The sequence below is a fragment of the Aethalodelphis obliquidens genome, unplaced genomic scaffold (assembly GCF_003676395.1).
Source record: "Aethalodelphis obliquidens isolate GAN/ISIS:26980383/991018 unplaced genomic scaffold, ASM367639v1 scaffold18, whole genome shotgun sequence".
NCBI lineage: Eukaryota > Metazoa > Chordata > Mammalia > Artiodactyla > Delphinidae > Aethalodelphis > Aethalodelphis obliquidens.
In genome coordinates, this window is record NW_020837962.1 from 10,787,321 (window position 1) to 10,809,197 (window position 21,877).

Below are 21,877 nucleotides of genomic sequence, written 5' to 3' on the forward strand. Positions count from 1 at the left end.
TGTCTGTACATCCCTTCCTCACTGAAACATTTTAACTCATTGATACAATTTTTCAACTGACAGCATGCCTTTTTTCCAAGGACTGCTAAGCACTTGCCACAGACAGGATCAAATAAATATTCTCACAACCCAGAGAAGTAGCGCGAAGCCTGCACACCATTCCCTTTTCACACATCTGCTGTGGTTTCTCAGCCTAAGGTGGCTGATGGGTGGTCACAGCCAAAGCCAGAGCTGGGCCCTTCAGGCCTCCTACCCAACTTCCTTTCCTCTTGCCACCTCTTGTCTGCCTCTCCTGTGAGGGACTGCCTTACCAGTCAGTTTGGGAACAGCCAGGACTCCTGGGGTCCTGGGTGAGACTGTGCCCATGTCATCGCTGACACCATCACAGGCGAATCCTCGCTTTCACCATCATCAGCTCCAGCCTCCTCGCAGTCCTGCTGCTCGTCCTCGGCTCGGCTTCTGGATAGAGACAAAGAGAAGGACTGAGTGCAGGTCACAGGACACTAGCAATTAACCTGGCTACTCCCTGTGATATGGAAGTTAGCCTGAAGGATTTTGAACTTGTGCCACTCTGTTCTGGCATCTGGAGAAAGCTGTGGTCCTGAAGCTGCTCGGGCATTTCCTGTACACTTGGCCATTCTAGTGGCACTTCTGGAGTTTTTGATAAATTGGGGATTTACTGAGATTTGCAAGTAAAGTCTGGGTTTCCTGGTAGCCCCAAAGCACACCTGCTATCATAGGTTTAAAGTGACTTGCATAGTGATTAAAGTGAAAGAGCTGGATTTTGAACCTGGGTCAGATCAATTTCAAAACCTTTAATTTTTCACTGTCTCTCTCAACACTCTTTCTGGCTAACAATTTCTGTGAAACCTCCAAACACAGACCTTATACTACATGTTCATGCCACGAGGGCAGCCTTGTTGTGGCAGGGGCCGTAGGCCCAGCCTCCTGGGGAGGAGGAAGGTACAGTTGAGGTTTCATGTCACACCCATTACCAGCAACTACCTCCCAGGCATGGTGTTGTGCCTGGCACAAGATTAAGAGCTAGTTATTACACAGTATAGATTAGACATGGTTCCCAAGAAATTTTTACAGCCAAAAGTGAGAAAAAGCAAAAAGAGACCCATTAAAAAGACAGAAAAGGAGACCCATCAGAGATCTCACTTGTTATACAGGATGGTCAAAAGGTACCCCTTCCATCGAGGCATGGTACGTGTGGCTGGGCAGAGAGTCAGGACCCCAGTGCCGCACCTGATAGTGGGAGAGTCTTATAGGTCTAAACTAAGATCCGGCCCTCTGCCTTGTATGGCAGCAGGTCACCATGTAAGCCCCTAGACCTGATTCATACATGACCCTTCTAAGAGCTATCACGGAATGAAGTTTTCTGAAGGGAGAACCAGAGGGAACGACAAAGCCTCTATATGGAACTGAGCTGCCTCAGAACCACAACTGCGTCCCAAATCACTAGCTTCCTGCTCCCAACTGTGGTCATGACCGAACGATAAGGTTACGTCTCTGATGGATGGCACAGGCACGGACAACCTCTCATTCCTGGATTCTTCCTGCCTCTCCCCTTTCCAGCCTGAGACTCTGTTCTTCAAATAGGTGGGTTGTTCTTTAAGGCCCCAGGGTCTGAGTGGTCTGAGCATAGCTCTGCCTCTTCTCTTGGGAAAGCCCCTGAGGATGGGCTTCATGGTCTCCAATAGAAGCCTGGTAACTGCCCCCCTCCCCGCCATAACCCCGGTTGCTGGCTCTTCTTGGAGCACAAACACCATCACCTGGAAATAAACCCCATCAATGGACACCCTACCTCCCCCGCCAAAGATCATCATATGGGCCCAGGGAGGAAAAGTATAGGAACGGAGATTCCTGCAAAGCCAGAGTTAGAAACTTGATTGAGGAATATGATGTGTGCGGCTGAGCAGAACAGCAGAGAGTGCTTCCAAGTCCTGTGTGCTCAGGGCAGTGCTGGGAGGTCTGGGGAAGCCCCTGCCCAGGGCCCCACAGCGCTGTTATATCTTGCAGCACTACTATCAGTCCTCAGTAGGTCCCAGTCTGGCCCTCTCCTGACCAGAAATCCGGTTCTGTTTTGTGAGAGGTGTGACCCAGACCCTGAGGACGTAACCAAAGTTCCCACAGCTAGCTGAGCGTTACAATCCCTCTGTCTTCAACAGGCATGTCAAGAACCAGAAGACTCTCGTTTACAGAGCTGGCTCAGGTCATTATAACCTGCAGAGGAGAAAGCCTGAGTTCTACAGGGACAAATACTTCCCTTCCTTTATTCTTGGCAGCTGAGACCTACTGAAAGCTCGGTGATTGATGAGGGTCCAAACTCTCTCTCCACCCACCCTCCTTCCTTCAAAGGGGAAAGAAAATCTGTTCTCTTAAAAGCTGGCATGGACACCAATAATGAAAACAAACAAGTGCTTGAGAAGCAACAGCTAAATCAAGTTTTTCCACCTTGTTCCAACTGCTTGTCCCCTAACCCAGGCCCTCTCCAACCTGATCCCATTTCTCTTTCCTTACTCCCCTTATCACCATTGCCTTCGTCTCCTGGGTTCTCACTCTAAATGCTGCACCAAGGTCACTGCCTTCTCAACGCTTCCTGGATGATGCACCCTCATCCAGGCTTGGATCTTCCCATGCAGAAAGGAAGACGTGTCGGGAATTGCTTCAGCTCCAGGATCTTCTCGTTGATGTAGTTTGGGCTGCAGCCATCACAAGCACAGCTCCCAGAGCTGGCTGAAAGCTTGTGAGTGAGGCCCAGCAGTTGCCAATATCGTGAGAGTCTGAAGAGCTGGTGGGAGACCTCCAAGTTGCCAACCTCTCTGAGATGTCAGAACCTGCCATCAGCCACCTGAGAGAATGTGAGTAATGAAGACAAATTCAACTGAGGCTCATGTGTTCTCAAATGTAGTTCCTACAATATGGAGAATCACTTCCAGCTAGGCCTCTCCAATAAGAGCTTCATTTCTACTTCACTTTGCTAAGTTTGGGTGAGAAGGTATAGTTTTTTTTTGTTTTGTTTTGTTTTTTGCGGTACGCGGGCCTCTCACTGTTGTGGCCTCTCCAGCTGCGGAGCACAGGCTCCGGACGCGCAGGCTCAGTGGCCATGGCTCGTGGGACCAGCGCTCCGCGGCACGTGGGATCTTCCCGGACTGGGCACAAATCCGCGTCCCCTGCATTGGCAGGCGGACTCTCAACCACTGCACTCCCATTCAAGTCAGACGGTGTCCTAATGGAAATCTCACAGACTTTGTCAGGTGGATCCAGTTTCCAGTGCCAGCTCAACTCCTCATTAACTGATGTGGGGCAAAATACTCAACTTCTCTAAGCTGCTTTTTCTCATCTGAGCATAACTATACCAATCCTGCAGCATACAGAAAAAGATTAGAAATGCTATTTGTAAAGCATCTGGCCAGTGCTTGGCACTTACAAGATGCAGAGTAAATGGTCTGTGGTGATAATAACAGAAGCTCTATCTTACAGGAACTTCTTTATAGCATATCTCACTACTTGATATATATTTATTGGTTTCATGTCTGTCATCCCTACAAGAATGTAAGGTTCTTGGAGAGCAGGTAATTTGTTTTGTTCATTGCTGAATCACAGCACCTTGAATAGTGTCTCATGCAAAATAAATATTTTGCAAAGGAATGAAAGGGTGAAAAAAGACAAGGAAGTCTGGGTCTTTAGACCTGATTGACTGCTTAAAGTACTTAAGCATTGTAAAGAATATGAAAGGAGGCAAAGACTGGTCTCTGGCTGAGACGTCTCTGAGATCTGTCTCCCCTTCGTTTCCACTTCTATCGCTCTAAGGTTGCATTTCTGAACTTCAGCACTATTTTTTGTTGTTGTTTTAAAGCTCAGATTTTTGTTTTTTGGCTATGCTGCGCAGCACGCAGGATTTTAGTTCACCGACCAGGGATCGAACCCCTGCCCCCTGCAGTGGAAGTGTGGAGTCCTAACTGCTGGACCTCCAGGGAATTCCCTTGAACTTCAGCACTACAGTATTGACATTTGGGGCCAGACAGGTCTTTGTTGTCTGTGTGGGTCAGGGTGGGGGGTTGGGGGGGTGTCCTATGCATTGTAGGATGTTTAGCTGCACCCCTTGTCTCCACCCACTAGATGTCAGGAGCACCTGTCAGTTATGACAAGACTACTCCAGATTTTGCCAAATATCTTTGGGGGGTCAAAATCTTCCCTGGTTGAGAACCCCTGGTCAGGGACACATCATTAGGCCAGGCTGGTACAAGAGTCTTCCATCTATCTACCTGATCTTCCTACAAAGCAGATCTGGATCTCTTGACTTTCTACAAATCTAATTCAATTGTGTAAACTGCTCTGCTCAAAAGCCTTCAAGACTTCCTAATACCACTGAAATAAGTCAAGATCTCCTAACTTGCAAAGGCTCTCCCTGGATTCTAGATCTAACCTACTGCTCCAGTCTCACTGCGCACTCTCCTACACATGGTCTACAATCCAGCACAGGTGAACTGGCCCCACATCGTGGAACAGGCTCTCTGCTTTCCATAGTGTCTTTGCCCTCTAACCTTTTCCCAAGACCTGATTTCATTCTTTCCAGAGAAACTGAACACCAGGGGCTGCCAATCTCCATTCCTCCCAAGCTAGGGAGGAAGGGCACCTAAGCCTAGAAATTAGAAATACGGTAAATTTTATGTTCTCATGAGTGGAGTCCATCAAAGAAGACAAAAAACCCACTGGAAGAGGATTGGTAACAGCACCATCACCACCTTCTTGACGCTTCCTTGACGCTCTGAACTCCTCGGCCCTGTCTGTAACTCTTTCTCAGGGAGCCTTCTCTTACTCCACCTAACACCAGAACTTGTTTCTGCAAGTTTATCTACTCCACAGTTTGGGAGCTCTCTGAGTGCAAGGAGCATGTCTGAGCTGTGTTCGTGTCCTCACTGCCCAACACAAGGGCGCACAAGGACGCGATAGGGCCTCGGTGAACCAGTGTTTTATTCACGTAAAGCACAAGGGTAAAAGGCTCTGCGCCTTTCAAAGCACACTTCACGGGGAAAGAGAGCGGACAGGAGCCTCCAAAGGGCGACAGGTCCCGTACACCAGCCTACCATGTTCCCAGGCCTCTCCAAACAGAGGGAGGAAGCACCGGGTCACGGCCACTGAGAGCCTTCCCGTCACAAGACCCAGGACATCATGAGAGCCTCAGGGGAGAGGGCGGAGCCGCGGAGCTCCAGCCCGCCCCGCCGCGAAAAGCCTCAAACGCGCGACTCACCCACCTGGTCGCATTTCCCAGAGCGCGCGGCCTGAAGCTGCCGCGGGGCAGGCCGGGACTTCCAGAAAGCCTGACGAATGCGCAAGGGCTAAGCTGGAAAACAGCGTCGCCGGATACGCACAACCCTCCCCAGCTGGTTCCGCCCCCCCGCTAATCGACAGCAGTCTTCCTCAATGAGGAGACGGGTTCCCCGTTTGCGTCATAACCTGGACCAATAACGCTGTTCGAAAACCTGGGGCCCTGGATCTGGACGTTTGTTAATCCCTCCTATTGGTTACTGCTGCTGTTCTGCTCGACAGGATGTTCCACTTCTCTTACTTGGAAGGGTCTTTGTACCAGGCCTACCCGGACTCATACCCTACTTACAGATGAGATAATGACAGTATCAAAAATACGTAACGCTTACTATATGTTTGGCACAGTTTTATACACGTACACAGTAACTTATCCTCACACCAATCCTATGAAGCCAGTACTATTACCGTCCTCCAGACGAGAAAACTGCGACAGTTTAAGTGACTGTCTAATCACAGAAGTAGGACTAGAACTCGCTTCTAACCCAATGCTTTTCTTCCCTCTGTTTTAATTTTTTCATATTCCACAAGTATCGCAAAACATTCTCATTTAAAAATGAAGCCTCTCGGGCTTCCCTGGTGGTGCAGTGGTTGGGAGTCTGCCTGCCAGTGCAGGGGACGCGGGTTCGAGCCCTGCTCTGGGAGGATCCCACATGCCGCGGAGCGGCTGGGTCCGTGAGCCACGATTACTGAGCCTGCGCGTCTGGAGCCTGTGCTCTGCAGCAGGAGAGGCCGCGATGGTCAGAGGCCCGCGCACCGCGATGAAGAGTGGCCCCCACTTGCCGCAGCTGGAGAGGGCCCTCGCACAGAAACGAAGACCCAACGCAGCCATAAATAAATAAATAAATAAAATTAAAAAAAAAAAAAATTCATTCCCTGGGGAAAAAAAAAATGAAGCCTCTCATCCCTTAACTCCCAAGTTACACTCCCTCTCCAGAGGAAATAACTGTCATTAGTGTGTATGTCTTGCTGGATCTTAATCTGTAATTTTGTCTACTTAGTATATCTTACAAGTTTTTCTGTTTCAATATATCAACCTCATCTTTTTTTTTTTTAAACTCCTGTGTTTGGCATTTACCATTATGTGTTCAATCTTCAATCATTTCCCTTTTGATGGATATTCAAATACTTCCCTAATTTTCGTGTGTGTGTGTGTGTGTGTGTGTGTGTGTGTGTGATTCTGGATTGGGATATTCTGAATATATTCTGAAGAGGGAGCTCATGGGTTGGGATAAGAGTGTGTGGGAAAGAAAAGTGGAGGCTTCTCTCTGCCTTTATTCTGGCCCCACTTCATCCATCCATCATTTATAAACAATCTGGTTGCACAGTGAGAGTAGTACTCCATCAGGATATAAATGGAGGGAGCTGGGATGTGATATAGACTGATAAACCTCCTTAGGGTAAGTATACCATCTTTGATTAAGTACAACACTGAGCAGTTTTCTCTAAGCACTCGCACATGCACTATCTACTTTGATCCTTACATTGTTCCTGCCATTTACTATATCCACATTTCAGATGATGAAACAGAGTGCTAGAGAGGGTTGATAAAACATAAGCCTGGGACATCTTGATGTGGCGGAAAGCAAGGAAATGCTCAAGGAATATGGGGACAAGTCAAAAAACACAAAAGCCAGTTTGAATGGACTCCCAGTGATGAAACAAGGGACAAAAATATAATGATATTAAAAAGTTATAAACCATAGAATAGAATAGGAAACATTGATTCTGTAAGATGTAAATAAATAGAAGATTAAATTGAGTTTCATTAGTATCAGGATATTTAAGTAGTTTCAAAGTATTTCCCTGTAAAATGCTTATTAATTACAAAATAGGAAATAATGGAAAAGCCTAGCAGACACCACCTTCATTTAGTGATCCAAGTAGCATCACTAGTAATGGGAGACATTGAAATTTACAACACCTGTCTTAGTCTGAAGACATTGAAATTTACACCACCTGTCTTAGTCTGCTTAGGCTGCCATAACTAAATACCACAGATTGAGTGACTTAAACAATAGGAATTAATTTTCTCACAATTATGGAGCCTGGAAACCCAAGATTAAGGTTCTGGCAGGATTCAGTTTCTGGTGAGGGCTCGTTCCTGGCTTGCAGAAGGCTGCTTTGTCTACAGTTGGCCTTTCCTTTGACTGTGTGTGGAGAGAGAAAGATCTCCCTCTCCTTCTTCTCTTTGTAAGGTCACCAATCGCATCAGATGAGGGGCACACCCTTATGATACCACTTAACCCTAATTACCTCCTAAAGGCTCTATGTTCAAATACAATTAATTACATTGGGGTTTAGGGTTTCAATATATGAATTTTCAGGTGGGGTACAAATTCAGTCCATAGCACCACCTGACAGCATACGATAAGAAGAATGCAACATCACATGTGTGGAATTCCTGACAAAGATGACCTGAATCTAACTATGAGGAAAAAACTGAAATTGAGCTATGTTCTACTAAATAACTGGATGATCTTTTAAAGTGTCAGGGTCACGAAAGTCAAGAAAAGACAGAGGAACAATTTCAGACTGACAGAGACTAAGGAGACATGACAACTACATGCAACGTGTAATTTTGAACAGAATCCTTTTGCTATGAAATGCATTGTTGGGACAACTGGCAAAAGCTGAATGGGGTCTCAGGATTAAATAATATAATGTATTGATGTTCATTTAGTAATTTTGATGGCTACATGGTGGTCCTGTAGGAGAACGTCCTTGTTTGTTAGAGATACACAGTAAAATATTTGGGAAAGACAGAGTATCATGCTGTCAACTTACTCTCAAATGATCCAGGGAGAGAAAGTCCTTTATATCATGCTTCCAACATTTCTGTAAGTTTGTGATTATTACACAAAGAAAAAAATTTGGAAAAGGCACAAGCTTTAGAGTCAAGAGTACTTGGGTCTGATTCCCAGACCTACCACTGTGTACTGGGAGCACATTTCCTCTTGTGCTCCAATGTCCTCATCTTAAAATGGGGATGGTGTAGGTTGTTGTGAGGATTAAAGGAGTTGATCCTATAAAGGGTTTAGATTGTTACATAGCCCAGGATAAGTACTCAGTAAAGTTGATGTGCTCAACCCATCTATATAGTCAAATAAACTGGATTTCTCCACCCAATCGTTAATGGAGTGTCCAAATTAGCCTGTAATTTAGCATTCACATACTAGAACATAAGCTCACCAAGCCAAAGGCACTTTCCAATTCTTATTTCTCACCATCTCCTTTATTCCAACATCTCCTAACCACAGCCATGTAATTGAAACTGAAGTCTGTGAAGACGGAAAAAGGACTGACTCCCTTCATTGACAGGTTCAAAATTTAGTTATTGCACTCACTTTGCTAGGATACAGGGCAAGGTGGGACTTGGACAGACTCTGTGAAAGGCTCTAAGAGACGGGCTCTTAAATTCACTTAAATCCAATGACACTATCATATTCACATTCTCTACATTTATATTTTACTAAGGTTGGTGAACCTTCTATAGTTCTTGGTACATCTTTTGTTTTGCATTTTTTTGAATATCCAACTGAATAAGACACAAAACATATTTTTTCTTCTGAAACCCTAGAAATGGAACATCAAAGTCCTTAATAACAAGGAGCTTTCCTCACATTTAATGGCTTTTTTCCCAATTTTTGACTTTGTTTCAAGCACACCACTGAGAATGGAAGATGAATATGTGTACACTTTGATGATGGCGTATGTGATCCCCATGATGCATTCATGTCCCAAGCTTTTTCTCCTCCCTGTAATTCTCTGTGTCTTACTATGCCCCTAAATGCAAGTTAGATTCAAAACGTCCTGTACTTTCCGTAGGGAGACTCTGCAAAACTCTGAAGTGTCTGAAGAACGCCTGTCTATTTTCTTCCTATTTTCCCCCAAGTAATTTTGCAATTTAAACGAATTAGCTAGGGGATATCTCCTTGGAAAATACAATTCTCATAAATTAATCAACTGGCATTCTGGTGTGTATATCAACTTAGGAGTTTAGTCATTGTGATTCTACCTCCTGAGAACTTCATCTAATCTGAGTGTGCTGATCAATAAAACTTTTGAGCCTGCACGACTCTGGACTTTGATGAGCTCACCAAGATTATGCTGCTAGGTGGTTAGTCCTGGAGACATACTTCAGTATTACTGGGTAAGGAACAGAGACAATAGGTCATGGTTCTGATCTACAACTAGAAAAACAAATTCAGGCTGGGACAATATAACTAGATGTCTTTGGGGAGGCATTATGCAAATGTGGAAAGAGGGGAAACGTCATTGTTTGTTCAGCATTGTCCAAGTGACAGGATGACCCCAAAGTGGCAAATATGAAAATGGTTCATGTGACATTTTTAGTTCCTAGTGTGAAAAAGGGAGATTCATGGGGCTTGTTAATTAATTCAACTCACTAAGTATTGAGCATCTACTATGTATAAGGCATGTGTTTAGGTGCTGTGAAGGACACAAGACTCTTTAGAAAGTAGCCTTAAAATCATTGATCATCTTTTCTCTGGTAATGTAGTTGCCAGGTAACTTTCTCATATCAACCCAGCTTCTCTCCCTGGGGAAAGAACATATGAACTGCAGTGGCAGGTGTGGATTCCCCTGGCAATTCTAGTGATGTGAAGAATCACGTACTGGCATTCTAATTCCAATACCTGAGTTCTTTGGTAAGTCATGGCGTGCTGGACTGATTGCTGAATTTTAGAAACTTTAGGGGTGAAAGACTAGATCATGAGGCAGAGGAAATGCTTTACAAATGGATGATCTTTCCTGGGCTCTTAAACTTGCTTAAGGAATCTCAGAGCATTCCATAATCCACTGACCATACTAGTATATCCAAATACTGGTAGCAAATCTCATGGCTGGGACTTTGGTGAGGAAATGATTTAATGAATTAATTAATTAATTTTTTGGCTATGTGGCATGCGGGATCTTAGTTCCCCGACAAGGGATCAAACCTGCACCCCCTGCAGTGGAAGCGTGGAGTCTCAACCACTGGACAGCCAGGGAAGTCCCAGTGAGAAAATAATTTAAATAAAACTATTTAATTAAAAGAAAAATGGTCTTGGGAATTCCCCAGCAATTCAGTGGTTAGGACTCCAGGCTTCCACTGCAGGGGGCACTGGTTCGATCCCTGGTGGAGAAACTAAGATCCCACAAGCCGGAGGACACGCCCAAAAAGAAAAGAAAAGAAAAATGGTCTTCTTACCATTTCCTTTTTTAATTTAATTTTATTTGCTTTTTATACAGCAGGTTCTTATTAGTTATCCATTTTGTACATATTAGTGTATACATGTCAATCCCAATCTCCCAATTCATCACACTGCCACGACACCCCGCCCAACGCCACTCTCCCCCCTTGGTGTCCATATGTTTGTTCTCTGCATCTGTGTCTCAATTTCTGCCCTGCAAACCAGTTCATCTGAACCATTTCTCTAGGTTCCACATATGTGCGTTAATATATTTGTTTTCTCTTTCTGACTTACTTCACTCTGTATGACAGTCTCAGGATCTATCCACATCTCTACAAATGACCTGATTTCATTCTTTTATGGCTAATATTCCATTGTATATATGTATCACATCTTCTTTATCCATGCATCTGTTGATGGGCATTTAGGTTGCTTCCATGTCCTGGCTATTGTAAATAGTGCTGCAGTGAATATTGGGTGCATGTGTCTTTTTGAATTATGGTTTTCTCTGGGTATATACCCAGTGGTGGGATTGCTGGGTCATATGGTAACTCTATTTTTAGTTTTTTAAGGAACCTCCACGCTGTTCTCCATAGTGGCTGTATCGATTTACATTCCCACCAACAGTGCAAGAAGGTTCCCTTTTCTCCACACCCTCTCCAGCATTTGTTGTTTGCAGATTTTCTGATGATGCCCATTCTAACTGGTGTGAGGTGATACTTCATAGTAGTTTTGATTTGCATTTCTCTAATAATTAGTGATGTTGAGCAGCTTTTCATGTGCTTCTTGGCCATTGTATGTCTTCTTTGGAGAAATGCCTTCTTTGGAGAAATGTCTATTTAGGTCTTCTGCCCATTTTTGGACTGAGTTGTTTGCTTTTTAATGTTGAGCTGCATGAGCTGTTTACATATTTTGGAGATTAATCCTTTGTCTGTTGATTCATTTGCAAATATTTTCTCCCATTCTGAGGGTTGTCTTTTCATCTTGTTTGTAGTTTCCTTTGCTGTGCAAAAACTTTTTGTGTGTGTGTGTGTGCAAAAACTTTTAAGTTTCATTAGGTCCCATTTGTTTATTTTTGTTTTTATTTCCATCACTCTAGGAGGTGGATCAAAAAAGATCTTGCAGTGATTTACATCAAAGAGTGTTCTTCCTATGTTTTCCTCTAAGAGTTTTATAGTCTCCAGTCTTACATTTAGGTCTCTAATCCATTTTGAGTTTATTTTTGTGTACGGTGTTAGGGAGTGTTCTAATTTCATTCTTTTACATGTAGCTGTCCAGTTTTCCCAGCACCACTTATTGAAGAGACTGTCTTTTCTCCATTGTATATCCTTGCCTCCTTTGTCATAGATTAGTTGACCATATGTGTGTGGGTTTATCTCTGGGCTTTCTATCCTGTTCCATTGATCTATATTTCTGTTTTTGTGCCAGTACCATATTGTCTTGATTACTGTAGCTTTGTAGTATAGTCTGAAGTCTGGGAGCATGATTCCTCCAACTCCAATTTTTTCCCTCAAGACTGCATTGGCTATTCAGGGTCTTTTGTGTCTCCAAACAAATTTTAAGATTTTTTTTTCTTGTTCTGTAAAAAATACCATTGGTAATTTGATAGGGATTGCATTGAATCTGTAGATTGCTTTGGTTAGTGTAGTCATTTTCACAATATTGATTCTTCCAATCCAAGATCATGGTATATCTCTCCATCTGTTGGTATCATCTTTAATTTCTTTCATCAGTGTCTTATAGTTTTCTGCATACAGGTCTTTCGTCTCCCTAGGTAGGTTTACTCCTAGGTATTTTATTCTTTTTGTTGCAGTGGTAAATGGGAGTGTTTCCTTAATTTCTCTTTCAGATTTTTCATCATTAGTGTATAGGAATGCAAGAGATTTCTGTGCATTAATTTTGTATCCTGACCTTTACCATATTCATTGATTAGCTCTAGTAGTTTTCTGGTGGCGTTTTTAGGATTTTCTATGTATAATATCATGTCATCTACAAACAATGACAGTTTTACTTCTTCTTTTCCAATTTGTATTCCTTTTATTTCTTTTTCTTCTCTAATTGCTGTGGCTAGGACTTCCAAAACTATACTGAATAATAGTGGTGAGAGTGGACATCCTTGTCTTTTTCCTGATCTTAGAGGAAATGCTAGAGGAAATGCTTTCATTTTTAACCATTGAGAATGATGTTTGCTGTGGGTTTGTCATATATGCCCTTTTTATGTTGAGGTAGGTTCCCTCTATGCCCACTTTCTGGTGAGTTTTTATAATAAATGGGTGTTGAATTTTGTCAAAAGCTTTTTCTGCATCTATTGAGATGATCATATGGTTTTTCTTCTTCAATTTGTTAATATGGTGTATCACATTGATTGTGTATATTGAAGAATCTTTGCATCTCTGGGATAAATCCCACTTGATCATGGTGTATGATCCTTTTAATGCGTTGTTGGATTCTGTTTGCTAGTATTTTATTGAGGATTTTTGCATCTATATTCATGAGTGATATTGGTCTGTAATTTTCTCTTTTTGTAGTATCTGTGTCTGGTTTCGGTATCAGGGTGATGGTGGTCTCATAGAATGAGTTTGGGAGTGTTCCTTCCTCTGCAATTTTTTAGAAGAGTTTGAGAAGGATGGGTGTTAGCTCTTCTCTAAATGTTTGATAGAATTCACCTGTGAAGCCATCTGGGCCTGGACTTTTGTGTGTTGGAAGATTTTTAATCACAGTTTCAATTTCATTACTTGTGATTGGCCTGTTCATATTTTCTATTTCTTCCTGGTTCAGTCTTGGAAGGTTATACCTTTCTAAGAATTTGTCCATTTCTTCCAGGCTGTCCACTTTATTGGCATAGAGTTCCTTGTGGTAGTCTCTTAGGATGCTTTGTATTTCTGCGGTGTCTGTTGTAACTTGTCCTTTTTCATTTCTAATTTTAATGATTTGAGTCTTCTCCCTTTTTTTCTTGATGAGTCTGGCTAATGGTTTATCAAGTTTGTTTATCTTCTCAAAGAACCAGCTTTTAGTTTTATTGATCTTTCCTATTGTTTTGTTTCTATTTCATTTATTTCTGCTCTGATTTTATGATTTCTTTCCTTCTACTAACTTTGGGGTTATTTTGTTCTTCTTTCTTTAGTTCCTTTAGGTATAAGGTTAGATTGTTTATTTGAGATGTTTGTTGTTTGTTGAGGTAGGATTGTATTGCTATAAACTTCCCTCTTAGAATTGCTTTTGCTGCATCCCATAGGTTTTGAATCGTCATGTTTTCATTGTCATTTGTCTCTAGGTATTTTTTGATTTCCTCTTTGATTTCTTCAGTGATCTCTTGGTTATTTCGTAAAATATTGTTTAGCCTCCATGTGTTTGTGTTTTTTACTTTTTTTCCCTGTAATTGATTTCTAATCTCATAGCATTATGGTCAGAAAAGATACTTAATATGATTTCAATTTTCTTAAATTTACTGAGGCTTGATTTGTGACCCAAGATGTGATCTATCTTGGAGAATGTTCTGTGCGCATTTGAAAAGAAAGTGTAATCTGCTGTTTTTGGATGGAATGTCCTATAGATATCAATTAAATCTATGTGGTCTATTGTGTCATTTAAAGCTTGGTTTTCCTTATTAATTTTCTGTTTGGATGATCTGTCCATTGGTGTAAGTGAGGTGTTAAAGTCCCCCACTATAATTGTGTTACTGTCGATTTCTTCTTTTATAGCTGTTAGCAGTTGCCTTATGTATTGAGGTGCTCCTATGTTGGGTGCATATATATTTATAATTGTTTTATCTTCTTCTTGGATTGATGTCTTGATCATTATGTAGTGTCCTTCCTTGTCTCTTGTAACATTCTTTATTTTAAAGTCTATTTTATCTGATATGAGTATTGCTACTCCAGCTTTCTTTTGATTTCCATTTGCATGGAATATCTTTTTCCATCCCCTCACTTTCAGTCTGTATGTGTCCCTAGGTCTGAAGTGGGTCTCTTGTAGACAGCATATATATGGGTCTTGTTTTTGTATCCATTCAGCAAGCCTGTGTCTTTTGGTTGGAGGATTTAATCCATTCACGTTTAAGGTAATTATCAATATGTATGTTCCTATTACCACTTTCCTAATTGTTTTGGGTTTGTTTTTGTAGGCCCTTTTCTTCTCTTGTGTTTCCCACTTAGAGAAGTTCCTTTAGCATTTGTTGTAGAGCTGGTTTGGTGGTGCTGAATTCTCTTAGCTTTTGGTTGTCTGTAAAGCTTTTGATTTCTCCATCGAATCTGAATGAGATACTTGCTGGGTAGAGTGATCTTGGTTGTAGGTTCTTCCCTTTCATCATTTTAAATATGTCATGCCACTCCTTTCTGGCTTGTAGAGTTTCTGCTGAGAAATCAGCTCTTAACCTTATGGGAGTTCCCTTGTATATTATTTGTCATTTTTCCCTTGCTGCTTTCAATAATTTTTCTGTGTCTTTAATTTTTGCCAGTTTGATTACTATGTCTCAGTGTGTTTCCTTGGGTTTATCCTTTATGGGACTCTTTGCGCTTCCTGGACTTGGGTGGCTATTTCCTTTCCCATGTTAGGGAAGTTTTCGACTATAATCTCTTCAAATATTTTCTCAGGTTCTTTCTCTCTCTCTTCTCATTCTGAGACCCCTATAATGCGAGTGTTGTTGTGTTTAATGTTGTCCCAGAGGTCTCTTAGGCTGTCTTTATTTCTTTTTTCTTTATTCTGTTCCGCAGAGGTGAATTCCTCCTTTCTGTCTTCCAGGTCACTTATCTGTTCTTCTACCTCAGTTATTCTGCTATTGATTCCTTCTAGTGTAGTTTTCATTTCAGTTATTGTATTGTTCATCTATGTTTGTTTGTTCTTTAATTCTTCTAGGTCTTTTTTAAACATTTCTAACATCTTCTTGATCTTTGCCTCCATTCTTTTTGGAGGTCCTGGATCATCTTCACTATCATTATTCTGAATTCTTTTTCTGGAAGGTTACCTATCTCCACTTCATTTAGTTGTTTTTCTGGGGTTTTATCTTGTTCCTTCATCTGGTACATAACCCTCTGCCTTTTCATCTTGTCTATCTTTCTGAATGTGGTTTTTGTTCCACAGGCTGTAGGATTGTAGTTCTTCTTGCTTCTGCTGTCTGCCTTCTGGTGGATTAGGTTATCTAAGAGTCTTGTGCAACTTTCCTGATGGGAGCGACTGGTGGTGGGTAGAACTGGCTGTTGCTCTGGTGGCAGAGCTCAGTAAAACTTTAATCCACTTGTCTGCTGATGGGTGGGGCTGGGTTCCCTCGCTGTTGGTTGTTTGGCCTGAGGTGACCCAACCCTGGAGCCTACCTGGGCTCTTTGGTGGGGCTAATGTCGGACTCTGGGAGGGCTCACACCAAGGAGTACTTCCCAGAACTTCTGCTGCCAGTGTCCTTGTCCACATGGTGAGACACAGCCACCCTCTGCCTCTGCAGGAGACCCTCCAACACTAGCAAATAGGTCTAGTTCAGTCTCCTATGGGGGTCACTGCTCCCTCCCCTGGGACCCGATATGCACACTACTTTGTGTGTGCCCTCCAAGAGTGGAGTCTCTGTTTCTCCAGTCCTGTCAAAATCCTACAGTCAAATCTCGCCTTCAAAGTCTGATCCTCTGGGAAATCCTTCTCCTGTTGCCAGACCCCCAGGTTAGAAGCCTGACGTGGGGCTCAGAACCTTCACTCCAGTGGGTGGACTTCTGTGGTATAAGTGTTCTCCAGTTTGTGAGTCAACCCCCCAGCAGTTATGGGATTTGATTTTATTGTGATTGTGCCCCTCCTTCTGTCTCATTGTGGCTTCTCCCTTCTCTTTGGATGTGGGGTATCTTTTTTGGTGAGTTCCAGTGTCTTCCTGTTGATGATTGTTCAGCAATTAGTTGTGATTCCAGTGCTCTCGCAAGAGGGAGTGAGAGCACGTCCTTTTACTCCATCGTCTTGAACCAATCTCCTTCCTACCATTTCTCATTCAACATTGGATAAGGCAAAAGGGAAAATGGAATGTAGACATAAAATAGAGGTTAAACAAGATGACAGAGGGGCATATGACTGGGAAGTGTGGGTAGATAGACTGAAACATTAAGAAAAGACAAAGAGAGATGGACAAAGATGATGGATGGATAGGGTGCAAAGATGAATTCTTGAGTTTTCAACTGGGGCTAATAAAACCTGGCTTGATTTTATGGAATTATATAAGATACTGCCAAGTGGAGGTGCTTTCTTTAGAAAAGTACAGAATTCTCTAGAAATACAATAATACATATGTAATATTTATTACATGTAATAAAATGTGGACAGCAGTGACAGTGAACTAAGTCTGTACTAAGTCAACAACCTCTGAGTCATTGATGACACATCTGCCCTGTTATCTGTGGTCCACAGTAGGATATTTGGTAAAGAAGTGTAGAACATTAGAAATAACATTAACGGGCTTCCCTGGTGGCGCAGTGGTTGAGAGTCCGCCTGCCGATGCAGGGGGCACGGGTTCGTGCCCCGGTCCGGGAGGGTCCCATGTGCTGCGGAGCAGCTGGGCCAGTGGACCAGTGGACCATGGCCACTGAGCCTGCGCGTCTGGAGCCTGTGCTCCGCAACGGGAGAGGCCGCAGCGGTGAGAGGTCCGCGTATCGCAAATAAATAAATAAAGATAGAGAACGGACTTGAGGATATGGGGAGGGGGAAGGGTGAGATGTGACAAAGCGAGAGAGAGGCATGGACATATATACACTACCAAACGTAAGGTAGATAGCTAGTGGGAAGCAGCCGCATAGCACAGGGAGATCAGCTCGGTGCTTTGTGACCACTTGGAGGGGTGGGATAGGGAGGGTGGGAGGGAGGGAGACGCAAGAGGGAAGAGATATGGGAACATATGTACATGTATAACTGATTTCCTTTGTTATAAAGCAGAAACTAACACACCATTGTAAAGCAATTATACCCCAATAAAGATGTTAAAAAAAAAAATCCCTTTAACCTCAAAAAAAAAAAAAAAAGAAATAACATTAACCATGTACCAACAGCTTAGTGCTGTCAAGAACATGCTTGTACTGCGGTCAGTACTCCTCACGTTCACCTGGACAGAGAGAATGAGAAAAAGCTTGTAGAGATGAAGAGGTGGTAAATGATAGTTTTCCCTTCCTTCAGCTGACTTCCCCAGCAGCCTCCTCAGCGCCCCCTTCACCTCCTTGTTCCTCAGAGTGTAAATGAGAGGGTTCACCATGGGTGTGACCACAGAGTAGAAGAGGGAAATGAATTTGTCCTGGTTGCTGGTCTTAGCTGGAAGCAGATACCCATAGATAGCTGAGCCATAAAAGAGGAGTACCACCATAAAAGAGCCATAAAAGAGGAGTACCACCACCAGATAAGAGAGGCACGTGTTAAAGGTCTTTCTCTGTCCCTTGGCCGAGTGGATCTTCAGCACTGCCTGAGCTATGTAGCAGTAGGAGATCAGGATGACGCTTAATGGGACAGTGGTGAAGAAGGTGCAGACACCATTGAGACTTGTGTCTCCACAGGCTAGTTTGATCATGGCGGGCACCTCACACAGGAAGCTGTCCACCCTCTGGTGCCCTCACAAAGGGAGCTGCAGAGTGAAGGTTGACTGGACCACAGAGTTGCCCAAGCCACCCAAACAGGCAATGGCAGCCAGCAGCCAGCAGAGCCAGGGGTTCATGATGGTGGTGTAGTGCAGGGGCCAGCACACCATGACATAGTAGTCAAATGCCATCACCAACAGCAGGATGCACTCAGTAGCCCCTAGCCAGAGGAAAACATTGAGTTGGGTCACACAGCCACCATAGCTGATGGTCTTGTCTGATCCCCACAAGATGATCAGCACTTGGGGGACTGAGCTAGTAGTAAAAGCAAGATCCAGGGAGGAGAAGTTGCTGAGGAAGAAGTACATGGGTGTGTGGAGCCGGGCATCCAGGCTGGAAAGCAGGATCATGGTTGAGTTCCCAACAAGGGTCAGCAAGTAGGAGAAGAGGATGACTACAAAAAAGATTATCTCCAGCTGGGGATGGTCAGATACACCCATCAGAATAAAGCTCTCCAAGGAGCTGCTGTTGGCCCTTTCCATCTCTGGTTGCCTTCAGTCACTTGAGGAATCTGTCCAGGGACAACCAGGAGTAAAGCAAGTGAAGAAGCTACTGGATTAGGTGGATCTGCATCAGTGCAGGTCTGATGTCACCGACCTTTGTAGTTAAGTACCAATTTAAATTTTATGATTGCAAGGTTTCATTGCAATCCCCAAACACTGTCAGTCCCACAATGAATGGAAACTTTATTCCATCTGAATATCAACATGAGCTATCACAAAATGAAGGAAGTGCTTCATGAAGAACAAAAAGATCAGTGTCTTCAGTTCAACACAGTGATGACCCAAGAAATTCATCTTTGCACCCTGTCCATCCATCATCTTTGTCCATGATGAAGGAGCGTGAACTCCTTCAGTTCAAAAGGGTAGAGGGAGTTGACCATTGGAACTAAATGTGGAAATTCTCAAAAAATACTAATTTCCCCAGCCAAGATTTTGGTATACTCAGGGGAGGGGTGAGCAGACCTGCTGTATTTGGAAGAATTCCCCAAATGTTTCTGATAAATTTCTTCCCTTCTCTTCTATATCCCTCCCCTCCCAAGTGAAAACTCCTGGTCCTGAAAGATGAAGTTTGAGGGAGAAGGTGATGAGTCTATACAATCATGAAAAGAATGGGAAGCATGAATATAGACATATTCACCAAATACAGAAGATACAAACACGTGAGTTAAAAAGAGGTAAATGTAGAACAGAACAAAACTTCATGTAAGCTCAAGTACATGTAGGTGGAACAGGCTAAAGATAGAAACAGGGTCTACCCCAAAAGGAGTTAAATCAGTTACAGGATACCCATAATTAGAAAAGGAAAATAGAAGATTTCAGAGGGGATCCCCGAAAGTTTGAGGTATATGACCACTATGCCCACCTCTAAACCATGGAGTAATTCTTAACATCTCATAAACAAAAATTACCTCTTGTTAATAATGGGCCAATTACCATCTCCCTTCATGGGGCAAGACCTAGGCTTTACTGAAGATCACAAACCAAAGCCCATCCCCCTTCTTTGGCTAATAAATAAAAGGATCTGGGCTTCCCTGGTGGCGCAGTGGTTGAGAATCTGCCTGCTAATGCACGGGACGCGGCTTCAAGCCCTGGTCTGGGAAGATCCCACATGCCACGGAGCAACTAGGCCCGTGAGCCACAACTACTGAGCCTGTGCGTCTGGAGTCTGTGCTCCGCAGCAAGAGAGGCCGCAATAGTGAGAGGCCCGCGCATCGCGATGAAGAGTGGCCCCCGCTTGCCACAACTAGAGAAAGCCCTCTCACAGAAACGAAGACCCAACACAGCTCAAAATCAATTAATTAATTAATTAATTAATTATTTTAAAAAAGAAATTCTGACTTCCTAACTGCAAGGAAGTCAGAATTTAAAAATAAATAAATAAATAAATAAAAGCATCTGAGAAGAAAACAAAAATAGTCTTGGGTCAGCTGTCCTCATCTGGAAGCTGAAGACTGGGAGTAAATGCTCTGCTCTTCCTCTGGATCATGACATGTCCCACAGGAACCCTGGCTGCCACGCCCAAATAGCAGGCTTGACGGGAGTTTCTACTCAAGGGAAGTGTGCATGTGTGCTTATCTGGTTCTGGTGCTCTAGACAGGGACCACTTGGCTACACCTCTTGGCTGAAGACCCTGAGAACTGTCATTTTCATCAATAAGCAGCAAATATACTGGAGATCCTAATGCTATATCCCACCCAGATGTAAGGCAGGAAATCTTTTCTAATTGTCTGTTTCTTTAGGTCAACAAGGTAGTCCTTCTTTTGAGTCAGGGATGATAAAGATTTCAGAGCACTTTTCTACCCTCCTTCATACCTCTATCGAATACCTTGAGAAGAGGTGACTACTTAGGGCTTCCCTGGTGGCACAGTGGTTAAGAATCCACCTGCCAATGCTGAGAACACGGGTTCGAGCCCTGGTCTGGGGAGACCCCACATGCCGCAGAGCAACTAAGGCCATGCACCACAACTACTGAACCTGCACTCTAGAGCCCGTGAGCCACAGCTAGTGAAGCCTGCGCGCCTGGAGCCCGTGCTCCGCAACAAGAGAAGCCACCGCAATGAGAAGCCCGCGCCACAATGGAAGAGTAGCCCCCGCTCGCCACAACTAGACAAAGCCCCAGTGCAGCCAAAAATAAATAAATTAATTAAAAAAGAAGAAGCGGTGACTGCTTATTCTTTTCATTTAGGACTTAAGGGAGCTGAGGAACTGAGGTACCAATCTGGAAGCTCATATTTCTGTTATTCCTGGTATCCATCTCACTACCTCCTCCTAGAAGTGCCTGTCCTCTTGTACCCCTAGGGGAAAGAAACACAGACAGATATGGCCCATCTTCTTCCATAAGTTGTCTGGTCTCTGGGTGGCTGATGCTTTGTGTCTGCTCAGCTGGGGACTCTTTCGGTCCCCACTCTATGCATACCAGTCAGCACAGAAAAAGGAAAGTGTATATAGTGGGAGACTGTTGACCCCAGGCACTCAGAAACTCCCAAGCAAACATGAATATAACTTCAAGTTTGAATTCAGCAACTTGACTGCTCTTCAGGATGTTTTCCACCCTTAAAAGGTCTCTCCACTTGGTTCCTAGCTCTCTTGTAATCTGGAATGTTAAATTGATCCGGCACTATTTGCATTTTAAGAGGAGCCTAGAAAGGACAATACTGAACTCAGAGGATGCGCCATGTATGGTGCAATTTAGGAGCACCCAGATGGAGTTTGTTTGGCTACAGAAAGATTTTTAGGAATCACTCATGTATACATAGATGGTTCCCATCTTGGCCTGTCCGTAAATTTGTTTCGAACTTTCAGGATATTGAGAAGAGCAGCCAAGACCTGCTTCTTAAAGATAATCCTGGGTGTGGTAATTACCCACCTTCGCCCAGATTTCTGCCCATTCCTCCCCTAAATTTTACCACAATTCTCAATTGGCCACTCGTGGATTAGCCACAGCAAATACGGAATTTGGAGTTGGCTTTCTCCTATCATGGAAACTGCTCCTGAGCTGTCAGCACTCCCCATATGTGGGTGCAAGTTCTCAGAATTCAAGTCTTGCTTTAATATTAGCCTGAGTAATAAAAGGAAAGGGAATCATACAAAATAAAAACAAATAAATAAAACTAATCCTGAATTCCTGACCCTGGCAGGGAAGTTTTTATATATGTTTTATTTTAAAATATTTCATTTATGTGGGAGACAGTTGACAGTGATATTCCTGAGAGCTCAGTTTGTGCCTATCTTGCATCTAAGGTCTAAGTTAACCTTTTCATGATGA

At 43.3% G+C, this 21,877-nt stretch overlaps 1 protein-coding gene and 1 long non-coding RNA gene across 4 annotated transcripts in view; both read right to left on the bottom strand.

The window, feature by feature from the left end:
- The window catches only part of LOC113626282 (uncharacterized), a 55,844-nt gene that overhangs the window by 10,837 nt on the left and 23,130 nt on the right, over window positions 1-21,877 (bottom strand). For 2 of the 3 annotated variants that reach the window (XR_003435108.1, XR_003435106.1), the window contains exons 2-3: window positions 2,539-2,857; window positions 312-459 (exon numbers count right to left, since the gene is read on the bottom strand). This is a non-coding gene — a long non-coding RNA (uncharacterized LOC113626282). Of the gene's footprint in view, window positions 1-311; window positions 460-2,538; window positions 2,858-5,264; window positions 5,897-21,877 lie in introns of those variants that run through there. The other variant, XR_003435107.1, reaches the window with a different exon arrangement.
- Window positions 17,416-19,691, bottom strand: OR2C1 (olfactory receptor family 2 subfamily C member 1). The gene is given in 1 exon segment (XM_027117627.1): window positions 17,416-19,691. A coding segment is annotated over 1 exon segment (1,146 nt). The 5' UTR covers window positions 18,592-19,691; the 3' UTR covers window positions 17,416-17,445.